The sequence below is a fragment of the Emys orbicularis genome, chromosome 15 (genome assembly GCF_028017835.1).
Source record: "Emys orbicularis isolate rEmyOrb1 chromosome 15, rEmyOrb1.hap1, whole genome shotgun sequence".
NCBI lineage: Eukaryota > Metazoa > Chordata > Testudines > Emydidae > Emys > Emys orbicularis.
In genome coordinates, this window is record NC_088697.1 from 16,924,242 (window position 1) to 16,944,897 (window position 20,656).

Genomic DNA, 20,656 nt, shown 5'->3' on the forward strand with positions numbered 1-20,656 from the left:
AGTTGGCCCTTTGTTTCTATAGGATAGGAGACATTCCTAGCAGACTGCTCAGAACAATAGCCCACTCTCTGAGCAAAAAAGGCCTTCATCAGACAGACACTGTCTCTTCCTGCTGCATCTTCCTTTGCCTAGGATTTCTGTTCAGGCCCCACGCCTTCTGGAGTGCCCCTGGTCCTCCTCTTCACACAAGTCTGCAGCACAGTCTGTATTCAGGGCACGTGAAGAGGTTGTGTAACGCAGCCATAGCCAAGGAAGTGACCTCTATTCACAGAACACGCTCGGTGCTGGTGGCAGTAGAGTACGTGTCCTCCACACCCTGTCGCTGTGTTGGCTTCAATGCTCACCTACAGGGTTACTGCTAGGGATGGCAGCTGGGCACAGCCCAAGGCATTCGTTATGGCCCAGGCAGCCCTGGGCCGTTTTGCTGCTGTGGCCAACAAAGGGGCCATTTAGAGCCAGTTGTGATCTCCTAGGCATTGCTAGGGGTCCCGTCTCTTTAGTTTGTCACAGCTACCTTCAGCCTCCTGCCCCTACCACCCACTGTTTCATATAATTACACATCTGATTCCAAATGAGTGACATTGCCAAGCATTTTAAGATTTCTAGACTTCAATCAATAGGACTTGGGTAATCTTAAACCTTTTCAACTAGGAGTCTGGTGGCACCTAATAGATTTATTTGGGCATAAGCTTTCGTAGGTAAAACCCCCCCACTTCTTCAGATGCATGGAGTGAGAATTACAGATGCAGGCATAAATATACTGACACATGAAGAGAAGGGAGTTACCTTACAAGTGGAGAACCAAGGTTGACAAGGCCAATTCAATCAGGGTGGATGTGGTCCACTCCCAATAATTGATGAGGAGGTGTCAATACCAAGAGAGGGAAAATTGCTTTTGTAGTGAGCCAGCCACTCCCAGTCCCTATTCAAGCCCAAATTAATGGTGTTAAATTTGCAAATGAATTGTAGCTCTACAGTTTCTCTTTTAAGTCTGTTTTTGAAGTTTTTTTGTTGAAGTAGAGCTACTTTTAAATCTGTTCTAGAATGTCCAGGGAGATTGAAGTGTTCTCCTACTGGCTTTTGTATGTTACCATTCCTGATGTCTGATTTGTGTCCATTTATTCTTTTACGTTGAGACTGTCCGGTTTGGTCAATGTACATGGCAGAGGGGCATTGCTGGCACATTATGGCATATATCACATTAGTAGATGCGCAGGTGAATGAGCCCCTGATGGTGTGGCTCATGTGGTTGGGTGCTCTGATGGTGTTGCTAGAGTAGATATGGGGACAGAGTAGACAACAAGGTTTGTAACAGGGATTGGTTCCTGGGTTAGTGTTTCTGTGGTGTGGTGTGTAGTTGCTGGTGAATATTCACTTCAGGTTGGGGGACTGTCTGTAAGCGAGGACTGGCCTGCCTCCCAAGGTCTGTGAGCGTGAGGGATCATTTTCCCAGATAGGTTATAGATTGTTGATAATGTGCTGGAGAGATTTTAGCTGGGGGCTGTACATGATGGCCAGTGGTGTTCTGTTATTTTCCTTGTTGGGTCTGTCCTGTAGTAGGTGACTTCTGGGTACCCGTCTTGCTCTGTCAATCTGTTTCTTCACTTCCCCGGGTGGGTATTGTAGTTTTATGATAAAGATCTTGTAGGTGTTTGTTTTTGTGGATACAGACTAACACGGCTACCCCTCTGATACTTAAACCTTTTCAATACATTTTCATTAAATTTCGTATACACTTTAGCATCCTCTTCCTCCGTATCATTTGGAACTTATCTTGCTTTCCCAATCAACCTGGGTAAGAGCATAGGCATCCATTTATCCTCTGGAATATTATGGATCCCACACAGGCTACATCTACACTACAGGGGGGGGGTCGATTTAAGATACGCAAATTCAGCTACGCGAATAGCGTAGCTGAATTCGACGTATCGCAGCCGACTTACCCCACTGTGAGGACGGCGGCAAAATCGACCTCCGCGGCTTCCCGTCGACGGCTCTTACTCCCACCTTCGCTGGTGGAGTAAGAGCGTCGATTCGGGGATCGATTGTCGCGTCCTGACGGGACGCGATAAATCGATCCCCGAGAGGTCGATTTCTACCCGCCGATTCAGGCGGGTAGTGTAGCCCAGGCCACAGTCTCTCAAAGGTGAATAGGAACTCCTCAATGCAGTCAGTCTCTTGATAAACTGGGCCACTCCCTGCTCTTCATAGGGGATGTACTCACAGGTTGAGGCTGCTGTGTTTGCTGCTCCAGTACTTTGAGCTGCAGTGCATGAGTTCTCTCCTCAGCTGCTAGTTGTTCTATGCATCTTTGGTGAGCTTCCTTCTTGGTTTCAGTGGTTTCGTTCTTCTCCTTGATCCAAAGTTCCATCATCAGTATCTGGTGCTCACACTCTTTCTGGGCTTCCATGAGCTTCAGCCAGAACAGTTCCACTGCAGCGGTCTCTGTGACATCTGAGGTACTGGGATGCTCAGACCCTGCTCCTTGGTCAAAGTCTATGAGCAGCAGAGCTCCCATTCCTGATCTGAGCTTGCTTTTTATGGGATATTCCTCTACTTCTGCATAATTTTCCAAGGTCTGTTGTGTCAGGAACTTCCTGTGACTGTGATTTGCTCGTTGTGACTAATCTTTAACCCATAAAAATTCTCAGTATCAAATTTAAACTTCTCACCGCATTTAAGCCCAGTTGACCTGTGGCATGTGAATCCTGCCATGACTATGCCAATTGTCACAGGGTCTGGAGTGGCTCACAACCGCAAGTGCCAACCTCAGGGCAGACTGCCAAAAATGGGGCAGGCAGCCCCAACCTGGTGGTGTGGTTTATAATTAGATTTCACCAAGCTGGTAACAAATGTCCTGTCTCTTTAAATGGGCACTACCCCCTCCCCGGTGCAAAAGCTCACTTTCTTTCATATTAGCTTCAGCTTTGCAGCTAGAACAATAAAGCCACTGCAGCAGAGAGCTGTGTCCCCATCAACTCCCTCTGCCTCAGTTTCTCTAGCTCCTTCTCTGCTGGCTCCAGAAATATAACACTTTGGTCCAGTGCAAGAGCAATGATTCTGCCTGGGTCCTGACATTAATCCTGGGCAAACGAATGGGACATAGGATATGGAACTTGATTAGTAAAGAATTAAAAGAGAGTAGTGTCATTAATGCCAACGTGGGTTTGTGGAAAAGAGATCCTGTCAAACTAACTTGATAGCTTTTTTTGATGAGATTACAAGCTTGGTTGATAAAGTGGCACTATAGATGCAAGAAAGCATAGAGTCAAATAGTGTAAAAAATCTTAAATGAATCAAACACTACCATAGAATCTCTATGGATAAAAATTCCATGGTTGAATAATAAGAATACAGCAGTAGGAATATACTGCTGACCACCTGACCAGGATGGTGATTGTGAAATGCTCAGGGAGATTAGAGAGGCTACAAAGGCAGAAAACACAATAATAATGATGGATTTCAAATATCCTTATATTGACTAGGCACATCAGGATAGGAGATACAGAGATAAAAATTTCTAGACACCTGTAGCGACGCGGGACTCACCCCTGCAGCACCTCCTGCTGGTCATCCCAGGGAATTAGCTTTTCCAGCCTCCGGAGCGCCCTCTGCAGGCCGGTGTCCTGCTGCCGCTGGCCCCCGTGTCCCTCCCAGTACCTGGTGCCCCTTGTCTCTGGGGTGCTGCCCCCAGCAATACCCCCACAGTCTCAGGGTCTCCCCACCCAGGGGAACCCCCAACCCTCTATACCCACCTTGCCTCAGTCGTGGGCTACTGCCAGTCACCATCTAGCCCCCGCTCACTGGGGCAGACTGCAGTGTAAAAGCCACTCATCATAGGCAAGGGAGATTTGGACCTGCTGCCTCTGCCTAGCCTTGGGCTGCCCCCTGCAACCCCCAGTACCTATTTGGCCTTCCACTAGGCCGCAGCCTGGGGGGTTTCCAGGCCAGGGCTCTCCAGCTCCCTTGGCCTTCCCCCAGCCCTGCTCCACTCCAGGTACCTTCTCTAGCGCCCCAGCAGCCAGGCCCATCTCTCTCTACAGCCAGAGAGAGACTGTGTCTGCTCCTGGCTTCCCTGGCTTTTATAGGGCCAGCCGGGTCTGTTTGGGGCATGGCCACAGCTGAGGCTGCCTCCCCAATCAGGCCAGCCTAAGGCTCCCAGCCCCAGCCCTCTCCAAGGGCTGGCTTTTAACCCTTTCAGGCCGGGAGTGGGTGACCACCCCGCTACAACACCATAAATGACTGCTTCTTGGGGCAGCTAGTCCTGGAACCCACAGGGGAGACGCAATTCTTCATTTAGTCCTAAGTGGGGTACAGGATCTGGTTCAAGATGTGAATAGAGCTGAACCACTCGGTAATAGCGACCGTAATGTAATTAAATTTAACATCCTTGTAGGGGGGCAAATACCAAAGAAACCCACCATAGTAGCATTTAACTTCAAAAATGGGAACTACACAAAAATGAGGAGTCTATTTAAATGGAAATTAAAAGGAACAGTCACAAGGGTGAAATGCCTACTAACTGCATGGGGACAATTTTAAAACACCATTATATAGGCTCAAATTAAATGTAAATCCCAAATAAAAAAACAGTAAGAGATGCAAAAAATGCCACCATGGATAAACAAGAGAATAAAAGAGGCAGCTAGAGACAAAAAGGCATCCTTTAAAAATTGGAAGTCAAATCCTAGTGAGGAAAATAAAAAGGCACATAAACTCTGGCAAGTCAAGTGTAAAACTATAATTAAGTAGGCCAGGAAAGAAACTGAAGAGCAACCAGCAAAAGACACAAAAATTAACACTAAAAAAAGTTAAGCACATCAGAAGAAGGAAGCCTGACAAACAGTCCATGGGGGCCACTGGATGATAGAGGTGCTAAAGGAGCACTCAAGGAAGACAAGGTCATTGTGGCGAAACTAAATGAATTCTTTACATTAGTCTGTACTGCAGAGGATGTGAGGGAGATTCCCACACCTGAGACATTCCTTTTAGGTGACAAATCTGAGGAGCTGTCCCAGATTGCGGTGTCAATAGAGGAGGTTTTGGAACAACTTGATAAATTAAATATTAATAACTCATCAGGACCAAATGACATTTACCCAAGAATTCTGCAGGAACTCAGATCTGAAATTGCAGAACTACAAACAGTGGTATGTAATAGGGTTGCCAATTTTGATTGGACGTATTCTTGGATGTTTCATCACATGACATAATCTTTAATTCCTGGAGACTCCAGGACAATCCCGGAGGCTTGGCAACCCTTGTATGCAACCTATCGTTTAAATCAGCTTCTGTACGAGATGCCAGGAGGGTAGCTAATGTAACACCTATTTTTAAAAAAGGCTCCAGAGGTCATCCTGGCAATTACAGGCCGGTAAGCCTAACTATAGGACCAGGCAATTGGTTGAAACTACAGTAAAGAACAAAATTATCAAACATTTAGATAAACACGATATTTTGGGGAAGAGTCAACACAGCTTTTGTAAAGGGAAATCACACCTCACTAATCTATTAGAATTCTTTGAGGAGGTCAAAAAGCATGTGGACAAGGGTGATCCAGTGGATATAGTGTACTTGGATTTTCAGAAAGCCTTTGACAAGGTTCCTCAGCAAAGGTTCTTAAGCAAAGTAAGGAGTAATGGGCTAAAAGGGAAGATCTTTTCATGCCTCAGTAACTGGTTAAAGGATAGGAAACAAAGGGTAGGAATAAATGGTCAGCTTTCACAAAGGAGAGAGGTCAGTAGAGGAGTCCCCCAAGGATCTGTACTGGGACGAGAGCTGTTCAACATATTCATGAATGATGTGGAAAAGGGGGTGAACAGTGAGGTGGCAAAATTTGAAGATGAAACAAAATACTCAAGATAGTTAAGTACAAAACAGACTGGGAAGAGTTACAAAGGGATCTCACAAAACTGGGTGATTGGGCAACAAAATGGCACATGAAATTCAATGTTGATAAATGCAAAGTGATCCATGTTGGAAAACATAATCTCAACTATACATACAAAATGATGGGGCTTAAATTAGCTGTTACCACTCAAGAAAGAGATCTTGGAGTTATTGTGGATAGTTCTCTGAAAACATCCACTCAATGTGCAGTGGCAGTCAAAAAAGCAAACAGAATGTTGGGAATCATTAAGAAAGGGACAGATAATAAAACAGAAAATATCATAATGCTGCTATATAAATCCATGGTATGCCCATACCTTGAATATTGCATGCAGTCCTGATCGTCACATATCAAAAAAGGAATATTAGATTTGGAAAAAGTGCAGAGAAGGGCAATGAAAATATTAAGGGTATGGAACAGCTTCCATACTAGGAGAGTCTAAAAAGACTGGGACTGGTCAGCCTAGAAAAGAGACGACTAAGAGGAGATATGACAGTGGTCTATAAAAACATGAATGGTGTGGAGAAAGTGAATAGGGAAGTGTAGTTTACCCCCTCACATAACACAATATACAGGGGTCACCTGATGAAATTACTAGGCATCAGGTTTAAAACAAACAAAAGGAAGTACTTCTTCACACAATGCCTAATCAACCTGTGGAACTCATGCCGGATAGGTCCATCAATGGATATTAGTCAAGATGGTCAGTGATGCATGCTCTGGGTGTCCCTAAACCTCCAACGGTCAGAAGCATCTGGCTCTGGCCACTGTCAGAGACAGGTTACTAGACTAGATGACCATTGGTCTGTCCCAGTATGGCTGTGCTTATGTTCTTAAAGATAATAGTGTTGATGTAATATACTTAGACCTCTGTAAGGCATTTGATTTGGTACCACACAATATTTTGTTTAAGAAACTAGAACAATACAAAAATATAGATGGCACACATTAAATGGATTAAAATATTGCTAACTTGATAGGTCTCAAAATATAATTGTAACTGGGGAATCAGCACTGAGCAGATGTGTCCTGAGTGGAGTCCTGCAGGGATGTGTTTTTGGCCCTATGCTATTTAACATTTTTATCAGTGATGAGGAAGAAAACATAAAATCATCACTGATAAAGTTGGCAGGTGATACAAAAATTGGGGCAATGATAAATAACGAAGAGGAAGGTCACTAGGTCAGAGCGATTTGGATCACTTGATAAATAGGGCACAAGCAAATAATCTGTTTTAATAAGCCAAATGTAAATATTTACCTCTAGGAACAAACAATATAGGCCATATTTACAAGATCGGGCACTCTATGCTAGGAAGCAGGTATTTGGAAAAAGTCTTGGAGGTTACGGTGAATAATCAGCTGAACATGTGCTCCCAGTATGAGGCTGTGGCGAAAAGGATTAATACAATCCTTGGATTTATAAACAGGGGATTCTGAAGTATGAATAGAGAGGTTATATTACCCCTGTATTTGGTACCTGTGCAATTGCTACTGGAATTATGTGTCAAGTTCTGGTCTTCACAATTCAAGAAGGATGTTGATAAATTGGAAGTTGTCAGAGAAGAGCCACAAGAATGATTAAAGGATTGGAAAATCTGCCTGATAGTGACAGATTCCAGGAGCTGAGTTGATTTAGTTTACGAAAGAGAAGGTGAAGAGGTGACCTGATCATAGTCTGCAAGTACCTATTTGTTGTTTTTTTAAGTACCTATATAGAGAACAAATCTATATAATAAGAATCCAGGATTGTCATTCTGTGTTTCACTCTGAAGCCTAAAATGTCTGTTGAGTCAGTGTGAAGTGAGTTAAAAACTACAAGCATGGTTGAGACCTCTTTTTGTTCAGAATATCATGAAGATGAATTATCACTGGGATTCACAGCCTGTTACCATCCAATTTTTAAGTTCTCAGTCATTTTGACTTTGTGAATTACACCCATACAACAGTAAGGCATGTATCTATGCCATGCCAAGAGTCCTAGATGGTTGTGATATCAAAGATAACTTACCAGTCATTACTCTTATTCTACAGTTAATTTGCAACGATTTCATTGGTTGTTCAAGGGAGACCACACAAATGGTGGATTACGGGGCCCAATTGCCACAGTTATTAAAAACCACCCACACAGCTACACAACCAGCACACACAATAACCCCAAACCATGGACGGTGGGTATGATAGGCTGAGGGAGGCTGTGCCTCCCCAAACAGCCAGGCGTGGCCCCGCCCGTGCTCTGCCCCCAGGCTCCCCCATCCTCCTTCCCGCTCGGCGTGGCTCCAATCCCCCTGTGCAGTGGCCCCAGCTCGGGCTGAGGCCACGCCGCCTGCCCTCCCAGTGCTTCAGGGCTGGGGGGCCTAGCCTGGGACAGGGGCTGGCAGGTGCTGCAGGGCCGCCCAGAGGATTCAGGGGGCCTGGGGTCTTCGGCGGCAGGGGGCCCCCGCCACCGAATTGCTGCCGAAGACCTGGAGCGGAAGAAGGTCCGGGGGCCCGGGCCCCGCGAGAGTTTTCGGGGGCCCCCGGAGCGAGTGAAGGACCCCGCACCAGGGGCCCCGAAAAACTCTCTTGGGGGCCCCTGCGGGGCCCGGGGCAAATTGTCCCACTCTGGGTGGCCCTGAGGTGCTGTGGGGGGGCTCTGGACTCCAGCGGGGGGGGGGGCGCAGAAGGGGCGGGGTTGGGGACTAGTCTCCCCCAGTCCGCGATTCATGCACCACCCATGCCAAACACAAATAGCCCCTCATGGCAGCACACACCCATCATTCATCATCTGCACTAATATCCTAGCACAACCCCCCCAGACACAAATCAACACAACAACACAACCGGCACACACAGTAATCCAAAGATACACAGCCCCTCACCTCAGCGCACACCCCTTCTTCCCCACCTGCACAAATCAACACCAGTCTCCCAGCACAACACAACCCACACACTAACCAACACAACCACGCAACACAACCTGCACACATAATAACCCAAAACATCACTCTGAAGCCTAGAACAACTGTTGAGTCACTGTCAAGAGATGGAAACAGCTACAAGCATGGTTGAGAGCTCTTTGGGTTAGAACAGGGATCTCAAACTCAAATGACCAGGAGGGCCACATGACTAACACCTCCTTAACTCTACTGGAAATACCTCGCCTGATGCATCCCAAGACTGCATTAGCTTTTTTCACGGCCATATCACATTGGCGGCTCATAGTCATCCTGTGATCAACCAATACTCCGAGGTCCTTCTCCTCCTCTGTTACTTCCAACTGATGAATCCCCAGCTTATAACAATAGCTCTTGTTATTAATCCATGTTACAAGGTCATCCAGATCTTCCTGTATGATATCCCGGTCCTTCTCTGTATTGGCAATACCTCCCAGCTTTGTGTCATCCGCAAACTTTATTAGCACATTCCCACTTTTTGTCCCAAGGTCAGTAATAAAAAGATTAAATAAGATTGGTCCCAAAACCGATCCCCGAGGATCTCGACTAGTAACCTCCCTCCAGCCTGACAATTCACCTTTCAGTACGACCCGTTGTAGTGTCCCCTTTAACCAGTTCCTTATCCACCTTTCAATTTTCATATTGATCCCCGTCTTTTCCAATGTAGCTAATAATTCCCCATGTGGAACCGTATCAAATGCCTTATTGAAATCGAGGTAAATTTGATCCACTGCATTTCCTTTGTCTAAAAAATCTGTTACCTTCTCAAAGAAGGAGATCAGGTTGGTTTGGCATGATCTACCTTTTGTAAAACCATGTTGTATTTTGTCCCAATTACCATTGACCTCAATGTCCTTGACTACTTTTTCCTTCAGAATTTTTTCCAAGACCTTGCATACTACAGATGTCAAACTGACAGACCTGTAGTTGCCCGGATCACTTTTTCTTCCTTTCTTAAAGATAGGAACTATGTTAGCAATTCTCTAGTCATATGGTACAACCCCTGAGTTTACAGATTCATTAAAAATTCTTGCTAATGGGCTTGCAATTTCATGTGCCAGTTCCTTTAATATTCTTGGATGAAGATTATCTGGGCCCCCTGATTTCATCCCATTAAGCTGTTCAAGTTTGGCTTCTCCCTCGGATGTAATATCTATCTCCATATCCTCATTCCTATTTGACATCCTACCATTATCCCTAAGCTCCTCATTAGCCTCATTAAATACTGAGGCAAAGTATTTGTTTAGCTATTGGGCCATGCCTAGATTATCCTTAACCTCCACTCCATCCTCAGTGTTTAGCGGTCCCACTTCTTTCTTTGTTTTCTTCTTATTTATATTTATCTGACATCATTCCATTAATAGTTACTCTTTGTTTGAAGTTGTTTAACCAATTATGTATCCACTTAATGGTAGTTCCGCCAAGACTGTATTTCTCCATAGAAATGTGGGCTCCATTTTCCACTTTCACCTCTTTACGTTTCTGTTCTTTATCCCTCTCGTCCACACACATCTGCCGATTTCCCTTTTCTCCTAGTGCCCTCTCCCCAGCTCTCTCAATCATTTCTCTTTTCTCCCTCTTTCCATGAAACATTTTCATCACGCTTTATTCTCTCTCTCTCAATCCAGCTTCCCTCGCTCTCTCACTGGGTTCTCCTGTCTCTATAGCACTCTCTGCCCCTCTCTCCCTTTCCCAGTTCCAGTACTTTGTTGCCATGACACCTGACACAAGGAAGAGCCCCTTTCTATAGCAGCAAGAGAAAGAGCCTTAGCTGGGAACAGATTGTCCAGCATCGCTCTGGCGTGCTTCCCATCAGCCACGAAAAGGCATTTCTGCTGCTTCTCTCTGCCTTTCCTACACTGAATTTTATTAATTTCTTTCTTGCTTGCTTGATTGCTTGCTTTCTTTCTTAGTCTTTAGATCCTGACCTTCCTTTCCTGGCTGGTGAGCAGGTCAGTTATTGACACTGATTTTTACATGGAAGGCACTCAGGTGTGTAGTTCAAACGGGAATTAATTCAGGGAAGTTCTATGGCCTGTGTTATAATGGAGGTCAGACTAGATGATCACAGCTGTCCCTTCTGGCCTTATCATATAAAAATACCACCTTAACATTCAGAGATCCTTCCGCCACACTCTCTGACAACAGGTGTCTGAATGCAGCATTCCCACCCTGCTCCCCTCTGAATACTTAAGGGGCCAGAAACAGCTGTCCCCAGCAGCAGATTGTCCACTTGAGCATTATATTAACATAAGACAGTTCTGTGCTGTGGTTTCTGTACCCCCCTGCACAGGGGCACCAGAACTGGGGGGGGGGGAGAGGGCAAGGGGCGATGGCCCTCCCACTTTTCACCATGGGCCCAGCTCCCTGCCCCTCCTCTTCCCCCCGAGGCCCCACTCCCCAGCCAGGACAGAAGCTCTTACCCCAGCGAGGGTAAGAGTGGCCTGGGGTGCCCAGGCAGCTGTGGGGAGACGTGGATCCTCCACCTGCCCTGGGCAGGGGGTCCAGGGAGGTGGGGACACAGGCCGGGGGTTGCTCTCAGGCTCCCCCACCCCAGGCAGATGGAGGGACCTGGGTTCCCCTGCCTGACTATGGCTTCCGGCTTGACCGTGGGGCGAGGCCTCGGGGGGAAGAGGTGGTCACCCCTGCCCCTGCAACAGCAAAGAGGGATTTACCTGCGCTTGACCTGATAGAATTAGGCATTTAATACCCTGGAGTCAGAGGAAGGCTCCTCACTTCAGCCTCATCTAGAGGAGCAGTTAAATTGAGAGAAAGTTTGTGCTCTCTGTAGGAGATGGATGCCACAGGGGTCTTATCTGGTTCCATCTCATTAAAATAATTGTAATTGGTTTCAATTATTTTTCTTTCTGGATGACAGGGGGCCAACTGCTGCTCTCCATTAACCCCACATGGATTTTAGAGGGTTACTTCAGCTTTACACCAGTGTGACCCGGAGCAGACTTTTGCCCCTTGCTTCTCTATTTCCAGATTTCCTCTAGGACTGATTCATTGCAAAAAGACAAAGTTCTAGGATCTCCTGCAGGTACATATGGTAGGCTCCCGGGGCCAGATGTTCCAGAGAGCTCAGCTCCCAGTTAGGCACCAAAGTGTCTCCATGTTGGGTGCTGAGCATTTTTGAAAATCTGGCCCCAACTGCAGATACAGAGAGCTTGGAAGTCTGGCCCCATGTCTCAGCCCTTCAGCACCCGCCCTGGTGCCAGGATCTGCAGCACTCAGCGCTCTTCTAGCGCCGTGAGGCAGTAGGGGGCAGTCTGAACACAGTTCACTCCATGGCCCACGTTCTTGCTCCACGTTATCCAAGTCCATGTGGTTTACTCCACCTGTGACTGTTACAACCGTGGATTGAATGAATAACTAGTTTTCCCACTAGTTCTGGGAGGCAGGAGCTTTAACCTGCTGCTGGATGGACCCCGATGGGTTTTGAAAATCAGTGAAACAGGGAAATATTTCCCCCTGCCATTCCCAGCACAGCGATTAACTGGTGGCTGTAGAGTAACAGCTCTGGCCCAGGTTCTGCCAGCTGCATGGCACCCTGCAGCAGCCTGCGCCCTGGCAGAAAGTCCATCCAGGAGGAGACTTTGGCAGTAGAAAACAGCACTAGCCTGGCCAGGACAGGGAGAGACAGAGTAGCCAGGGGATGTTATTTTCTTGCATAAACAAGAGTGACTGTGTAAAGGTAACCCTCCCCTCTGCCCAGCCTGCAGGGCAGGACCCTGAGGGACCCACTCCCCACTGGGGTGACCCTCTGGAAAGACAGCAGCAGCAGTGGCACTGCCTGTCCTGTCCAGGGCAAGGCCACTTCTGGGACAAGTCAGTGCAGGGAGGTGTAACTTACACCATCGGTGCAGGTGGGAGCAAAGGCGACATATGGGGGGGCGGAATGTGGTGGTCACATGGCCCCCCTAGATTGCTTGGTCACATGATGTGGCTGGGCCCACTCCCTGCGAAGCAGTTGAGCCCAGGACCTGGAGCAAAGGAACAGCTGGGAGCTGCACGGCGGGGCTGCTGCTTTCTGGGAGGGTGGGGCTGGGGGGGGGGTTGGCATGACTCGAGCTGTTCCGGGGGTGTAGGGTGACCAGACAGCAAGTGTGAAAAATCGGGATGGGGGTGGGGGGTAATAGGAGCCTATATAAGAAAAAGACCCCAAAATCGGGACTGTCCCTATAAAATCAGGACATCTGGTCACCCTACGGGGGGGGTGCCCCCCCGTCAGCAGGCACAGGTTGTCTATGGGTAGGAGTCTAGCCTGGGAGCCCACCGCCTGTGGAGGAAGCTGATCTGACTCGCACAGACTGGTGCTGTGGTTCAGAGGCACAGCTGCCTGATATTAGTGAGGCTCAGAGGAGACGCATGCGGGAGGAGGCATGCGGGGTCATGTGCTCCCCCAGATTTGCTGCTTGGCTTGTACTGAGCACGCTCACATGGACGGAGCATGCTCATAACACTGCTGAAGCCGGCTGCCCTCATTCTGTCCCCCTCAGTACGCTACTCCCCACTATCCGCAGACACAAGTGGTCTCTGGCAAGGCCTCGGGCAGGCTGCAGCCGACATAGGCTGCGGCGCCCTCGGACCCGCGTCTCCACTGGTGTAGGAGCTGTTTGTCTCCAGCCAGTGCCAGGATTGTAGGGTTTCGTTCACGTGTGATGAAAGCCCTTTAAAGCAGGACGGAGAGACATTTTGTTTTGCCTGATCCAAGTCCTGCCAAAACAATCACTAGAGTGAGACAAGAGAGCCCCAGAGCCAGGCTCTGACGGCCGCGCTGCTCTGACACTAGCAGGGAGCCCCCAGCTCCAGGCTGCATGGAGCATGCGGGAAAGTCGGCCCTCGGCCCTGGGGAGTGAGGCTTCAGCACACACACGCGTTCGGTGAAGCAGGTGCCAGAGCAGAGGTAGAAGGGGTGTGCTAAGAACACCTGGGGCAGCAGTATTGGGCTCCCAGCCCCCTTTCTCTCTCTTGCACTGAGCACTGTGTTCAGAGACCAGCCAGATCCAAAGCAGCACAAACACCGCGGCGGCTTCTCAGAGCCATGTGCAGAGTGGCAGGGGGTTGAGAGGGGCTCGGTCAGGGGAATGGCTCTAGGTGGGGCTCAGCAGCCAGGCCTCTGGCAACATTTGTCCATTGGCTGCTCCATACCCCCCTCGAGGCCCCATGAGCTGTACACATTCAGAGGTGCTTTGGGTTTTCAGATCAGAGGCCTCCTGACTAATGGGTGTGACTGGCCCTGCCGATTTCCATGGGGACAGCAGCGTGTTTTCTTCTGACTGGCACCCTATAACAATATGCACCTCCCTGCGTACATTCCTGGTAATCCTGTAAGTGCAAGGTCACCAAGGGAAATTTCTCTCTGCTTCTTTGTTCCGTTGCCTGGTTTCGGTGGAGATGGCTGGAGTTGGATTTTCTTGCAATCACTGCGCTGTGAGCCTAGACAACACGTCTTAAAGGAGCCTGTAGCAGGGTGGTCACCCGTTTCGGCCCTGGAAGAGTCAAAGCCAGCCCTGGGATAGGGCTGAGGCTGCAAAACAAAGCCTGGGCTGATTGGGGAAGGCAGTAACAGCTGGGGCCATGCCCCAATCAGGCCCAGCTGGCCCCTATAAGAGGCTGCTAGCCAGGAGCCCAGATGCTCTCTCTCTGCCTGCAGAGAGGGCAGGGCCTGGCTGCTGCGGAGCTGAGTACCAAGAGTGGAGCAGGGCTGGGGGAAGGCTAGAGGAGCTAGGGAGCTCCAGCCTGGAAAACCCCCAGGCTGCGGGCCTAGCTGAAGGCCTAAGGCAGGTACTGGGGTTGCAGGGGGCAGCCCAAGGTTAGGCAGAGGCAGCAGGTCCAAACCCCCCTTGCCTATGATGAGTGGCCTTTACAGACTGCAGTCTGCCCCAGTGAGCGGGGGCTAGATGGTGACTGGCAGTAGCCACTGAGGCGAGGTGGGGTTGGGAGTTCCCCTGAGTAGGGAGACCCAGATTGGGGGTTGCTGCAGTGGGCAGAATCCTTGGGTAAAGGGGCAACGAGGTCTGGGAGGGACATGGGGGCCAGTGGCAAGCAGGACATCGGCCAGCAGAGGGCGCTCTGGAGCTGGAAAAGCTAATTCCCTGGACAACCAGCAGGAGGCACTGAGTCGCCGCACCGCTACAGAGCCTTAAGGCGCCACAATGAATCACACAATGGAACAGAGGAGGCTTGGTGCTGAAATCAGCTTGAAATGCAGAACACTCTCAACTGGGATCCACAGCTTACGGATTACACCCCATCAAGCTTTTGCGTGTGAACGGGACTGGCATTAGGGCTAATAACTAATACAAATATGTTCTGCTTCAGCTGGGCCCCTTGTGGAATTTCTCTTCAGCTGCACAGACCTTGATCCTGCATTAGATTTCCCTTCCCCCGATGACGGCAGTACTGGCTACAACTCAAGTTAGTTGCTAACACAACCACTCTGTGCAGCCCCAGAGCTATTTTGCCATGTGGCTGCTCTGACTGAAATGATCTGACTCAAGAGCAGATCTCAAACCCAGCCCTAGAGTACGTCTACACTGCAATCAGAGGTGTGACTGCAGTATGTGTAGCCCCCCAGTGCTTTAGTCTAGCTAGCTTGAAGAACAGTAGCTGTGAGGCTGCGGCAGCACGCCCAGGACCCTGGGTATGTACTTGGTGACTAGCCCATGCTGCCGCAGCTTCACTGCTGTTGATGTCCCAGCTTACTAGCGAAAGCTAGATCCAGTATGTCTGCAAGTGCTGCAGTCATGCCTCTGATTGCAGCCATGGCAGACCTTAGAGCCCTGAGCACCTGTGGGAGGAGGAACCTGAACTGGAGTTAACCCCTTATTCACCAGCCCCTGGCTGTCGCAGGGCAACCAGACAGGCCCTCCGCTACTTTAGCACTGGCCCAGCATCCTTGCTGTACAATATGCACTGTAGAGCACTGTCTTTAAAATGGGCCCCTGGAATTGCAGGGCTCTCCTTGTGCCAGTTGCCCATTGCAATCATTAACCTCCCCTTTCTTGTTAAGTCTTGGCTCCTTGCCCTTTGCTTGGGGAGGCTTCTCCTGGCCTCTCTCCTGTCTCTGTGTTTGGCTGAATGGTGATCAGGGCCAGCTCCAAGTTTTTTGCCGCCCCAAGCAAAAAAAATTTCCTGCGCCCCCCGGCTCCGCCCCTTCCCCGCCCCATTCCAACCCCTTCCCCAAATCCCTGGCCCCGCCTCCTCCCCCGGGCGCGCCGCATTTCCCCTCCTACCCCCTCCCAGGCTTGCCCTGGTGAGCTGCGGCGGTGGGGGGCGTGGGGAGGGCCACAGGAAGTAGCCCTGGGGAGGGGGGCAGAGGAACCGCTCCCCCCCCAGCTCACATCCGCTCCACTGCCGCCTGCTCCCCCGAGCGTGCCGCCACTCTGCTTCTCCCCCCTCCCTCCCAGGCTTGCCGCGCGAATCAGCTGTTTTGCGGCAAGCCTGGGAGGGAGGGGGGAGAAGCGGAGTGGTGGCGCGCTCGGGGGAGGAGGCGGAGGTGAGCTGGGGGGGGGGAGCAGTTCCTCTGGCCCCCCCCAGGGTTACTTCCTGCGGCCCTCCCTGTGGCCTCCACTGCCGCAGCTCACCTCCGCTCCGCCTGCTCCCCTGAGCGCGCCGCCGCTTCTCCCCCCTCCCTCCCAGGCTTGCCGCAAAACAGCTGATTCGCGCGGCAAGCCTGGGAGGGAAGGGGGAGAAGCAGAGTGGCGGCACGCTCGGGGGAGCAGGCGGCAGTGGAGCGGATGTGAGCTGGGGGGGGAGCGGTTCCTCTGCCCCCCTCCCCAGGGCTACTTCCTGTGGCCCTCCCCACGCCCCCCACCGCCGCAGCTCACCAGGGCCGCCCAGAGGATTCAGGGGGCCTGGGGCAAAGCAATTTCGGGGGCCCCTTCCATTAAAAAAAAGTTGCAATACTATAGAATACTATATTCTCGTGGGGGCCCCTGTGGGGCCTGGGGCAAATTGCCCCACTTGCCCCCCCCTCTGGGTGGCCCTGCAGCTCACCTCCGCTCAGGGCTGGCTCCTGGCTTTTTGCGCCCCAAGGGGAAAAAAAGGAAAGGAGCCGGAGTGCCGCCCCTTGGAAAGTGCCGCCCCAAGCACATGCTTGGAGCGCTGGTGCCTAGAGCCGGCCCTGATGGTGATGAACTCATACATCACCCCACTCCAGACACACAGCTGTAGGTAATTAACTTGGTACTGTAGCAGCCCTTCACATTGCTGACATTGTGCCGTGGGTGCCGAGGGACTGAAAGGTCAGGCAGGCTGTGCCTCCTGCCAAAGCCTGGGGCTAGTTTGCTTTGCCAAAGGTGGGGAAGATGATTTGGAGACTTCCCCATAACAGTGTCTGTGAGGCTGACCTCACCCATCAGCCCTGCCTCAAACATGCCAATCGAGGGTGTGATGCTCAGAGACCGTGTTCTAAATGTGCATTTAAGAGCAGCAGTGCAAGAATGATACACAGAGTTTCCAATGTTTTGGAGGGGAACAGTGGATCAGCCAAGGCTGAGGTGTTTCTGTTTGAACTGTGTTCTTTAGGTCCGATCTCGCTTTTCTTACTCGGCTAATTCATGTTTGGCTCATTTGTTCTCATTTGGCAGTGGATTTTGTCCTAGCTGCTGTGGGGGTTTGTGGCTGGCTATGTAATCTGGTAACCATTTAGTAGAAATGAGCATTTTAAAACAATAAGGAAAATATTTTCTGAACAAAGTGGGCACCATTTAAAAGAATAATCTGCATTTACTGCTTGGCTGCGGTAGTAATAAAATAATTAATAACGCCTAGCTCTTATCTAATGCTTTTCATCAGTAGATCTCAAAGTACTTCACAATCTTTAATCTTTAGTAGATCAGTTTAAGGTGGCATTTCCTAGTTGCAGGGTAGGGAATTCTGCAATAAAGTCAACTATTGCCACGTGGCAGTTGTCGATGTTTTAGTGCCACATGCTGCATGCTCACGATGGACTCTGGGTGGAGCGAGCACAGCGCTAGCTCGCGCTCTGTAGGGAACGAGCCTGCACTGACCATGAGATAGATGGACTGGAGTACTTAGCAGAGCGTTTCCACCTCCAGCCTCTGCAGGTCAGATTCCCTCTCGCTCCACACACACGCAGCTGTAAGTGCAGTCGGAAGCAGGTGTCTGCATGCTTGGAGTGCAGATTTTGGCCCAGTGACTGAAGTGTAGACATACCCTGAGCGAAGGCGAGGAGCATGCTCAGTACCACTGGCTTGTAGGAAACTCTATGGAACTTGAGCAAGCTTATAGCAGTTGATGCACAGGAAGCTCTGTGGGGCTGGAGCATGCTCAGTGCAGATGGACTGTTCAGAGAGTTTATCAGCAAGCCTCTAACCAGGCTCTACTAAGCATGTTCACACAGCATTTTCTAGATGCTTATAACTTAGCCAAATCTAGGTGGGTTTTCATGAGGACAGCAATAGGCACCTCCCTGACCCCAGGACTTACGGTTACGTGTTCAGCCCTAACTTTCATTTACCTCGAGCTTAACTGTGTTTAATCTTAACAGCGTCTTCATTTTTTAATTTAATTTCCTTGGTTTGTTCAAGGTAAAAAAGGTTGGGCCCAGTTCTATCTTAGCTCCTTCTTTATTTGTATGAAAGGCATTGAGATTGCACTCATCACTGTGAGGTCTGTGCAAATGTCTGCTAAGTGGCCTAGCCATGTACATAATGCTTGCAATTTATGTTAATGCACACCCTTTTGCAGTCTTAACTGTAGAGGATGCTGCCACCATGACAGCTATAACAAATCATTTCACTACCCATCATTGAAAGGCAGACACCTCTGGGGTGGACTATGGCTGTGACTGCTCACCAGTGCACCAAGACATTGCACAGCATTGTAGGATCAGAAGAGAGGTCCAGTTATATGTGACAAAGCACGCACCTGCCCCATGCTATTAAAGGCGGTGGGCAAGATGAAGGTTTGATCTCCATCAGGCCTTTTATTAGCACACTGCCAGGTCTCTCTGACTCGCTGGAGCTGCTGTGTGTGTGCAGTGTCTGAAATGGTAGAGCACCGTGAATGGTGGGGATAATGGCTTCGTTAGTGTGTGTAGAAAATTCCAGTTGCTAGCTATACCCATTGGGGTAGGCCCTCTACTGCCCTACCTCCATGTAGTGTATCCCAGCCTTTGTATCCATGACCACTGGCAGCAGGTTCTCTGACGGTTCCTGGATGTCTAGGCCTGGGTTCTTAGCAGTAAATATTTTATGTAGCCCTGACAGAGAACACCTTGATTAAAAAAATTAATTCAGACTTGCTCCTTGGGGAAGTCTGTCCCGCTTCGTGTGGCTCCGTTTTCTGTCCACAGTCCACTGGAGGCAGTGTGCACTAGTGGCTAGAGAAGGGAACTGGAGTCAGGAGTGCTTCACTGTTTTGTTGTGTCTGAGGCAAGAACTTCACCTCTCTGCTTTTCAATATCCTGTCAAATGGAGAGAACGAGATTTCCTCTTCCTTGTAAAATGCCTAAAAGTTGATGGGGGGTGGGGGGGAAGGTGCTGTGTAAATGCTCAGTCTTACTGTCTCACCATTTAAAACCACAGTAAGGAGGTAAGGGCCACGCAGCCTGAGCTGCAAGGATCAGCAGCAACGTGCTTGGAAATAGGTATTGCTTGAGAAGGGCTCAGTTCTGTTCTCACTTAGCCGGCGCAGCCCCGCTGACATCAATGGGGTTGCCGTTGGCTCCTGCCTAATGTGTAATAAACTCTCTCAGGAGAGAAGGCCCAGTACTTTCATTAACTGCATAAGCAGCCAGCTAAGACTGAGCCTGACAAGGCTTCTGGAAACATCTGGGCAGCTTCAGAAGCTGAACACAGGTATTAGACTGTCACTCCCACAGCGATAACACGAGTCTTAGCCTTGCCTTAACCACCCTGCTGTCTCTTCCCTCTAGGTCTACTGGAAGGCGTCAATATCAGCAGCCCAGTTCTCCTCATTCATGGCACAGTTGGCAAACCTGCCCTGCTCTCGGTGAGGTACACCAGCACCAGCAGCGATAAACCTGTGGTCAAATGGCAGCTGAAGCGAGACAAGCCTACCACAGTGGTACAGTCCATCGGCACCGAGATCATTGGCAACCTGCGCCCTGATTACAAGGACCGGATTAAAATACTTGAGAATGGCTCTCTGCTGATCAGTCAACTGCAGCTGTCAGACGAGGGCACCTATGAGGTGGAGATCTCCATCACAGATGACACCTTTACCGGGGAGAAGAACATTAACCTTACTGTGGACAGTAAGTGTACAGAACTTTCCAAGAAAATGAGCACAGCTCCTTTCTTCAGTAAAATCCTCCCTGGAGTCCCTTTGTTCTCTTTATTACAGAGAAGTTAAAGGACTGATCCAGGCCAGCTCTCTGTAGCCCAGCAGAGTGCTGCCAGGGGGATTTTGCTCCATGCTAAATGCAGAAGGAACCTCAGTAAAAGTTCTTAGAACCACAGCAGTTCCGAGTCCTTAGACTTTTATAAGCAGGGTCACTTTCCAAGTATCCATTTTACAGCACAAGCCCATCTAATCTGCATTTCTCTTGCCAGATTGGTTAACTATTAAGGACATTTGTAAGGGCTCCGACCTTCTCAATGAAAAGCTGTAGTTAGGGTTAGTGGAGGGGCCCAAACATTTCCTGCTTGGTTTTTGCATCAGTCTTGAGAATTCAGAGTTTATCCTCAGGCGTGTGGTTTCCAAATAGAATATGGATGATCCACTTTCCCAATTGACCATGCAGACTCAGTCCAAATGAAGGAGCGGGCCTTAGGTACCAGAAAATCTTCAGTCACAGGGAAGGAGGAGGGCAGGAAAATGTGAGACAGTTTCAG

At 49.5% G+C, this 20,656-nt stretch overlaps 1 protein-coding gene across 1 annotated transcript in view; it reads left to right on the forward strand.

Annotated features, from left to right (window-relative positions):
* The window catches only part of HEPACAM (hepatic and glial cell adhesion molecule), an 86,264-nt gene that overhangs the window by 15,141 nt on the left and 50,467 nt on the right, over positions 1 to 20,656 (forward strand). The window contains exon 2 of the mRNA XM_065417308.1: positions 19,735 to 20,076. Within this exon, the coding sequence (XP_065273380.1) occupies positions 19,735 to 20,076 (342 nt within the window). The remainder of the gene's footprint in view (positions 1 to 19,734; positions 20,077 to 20,656) is intronic.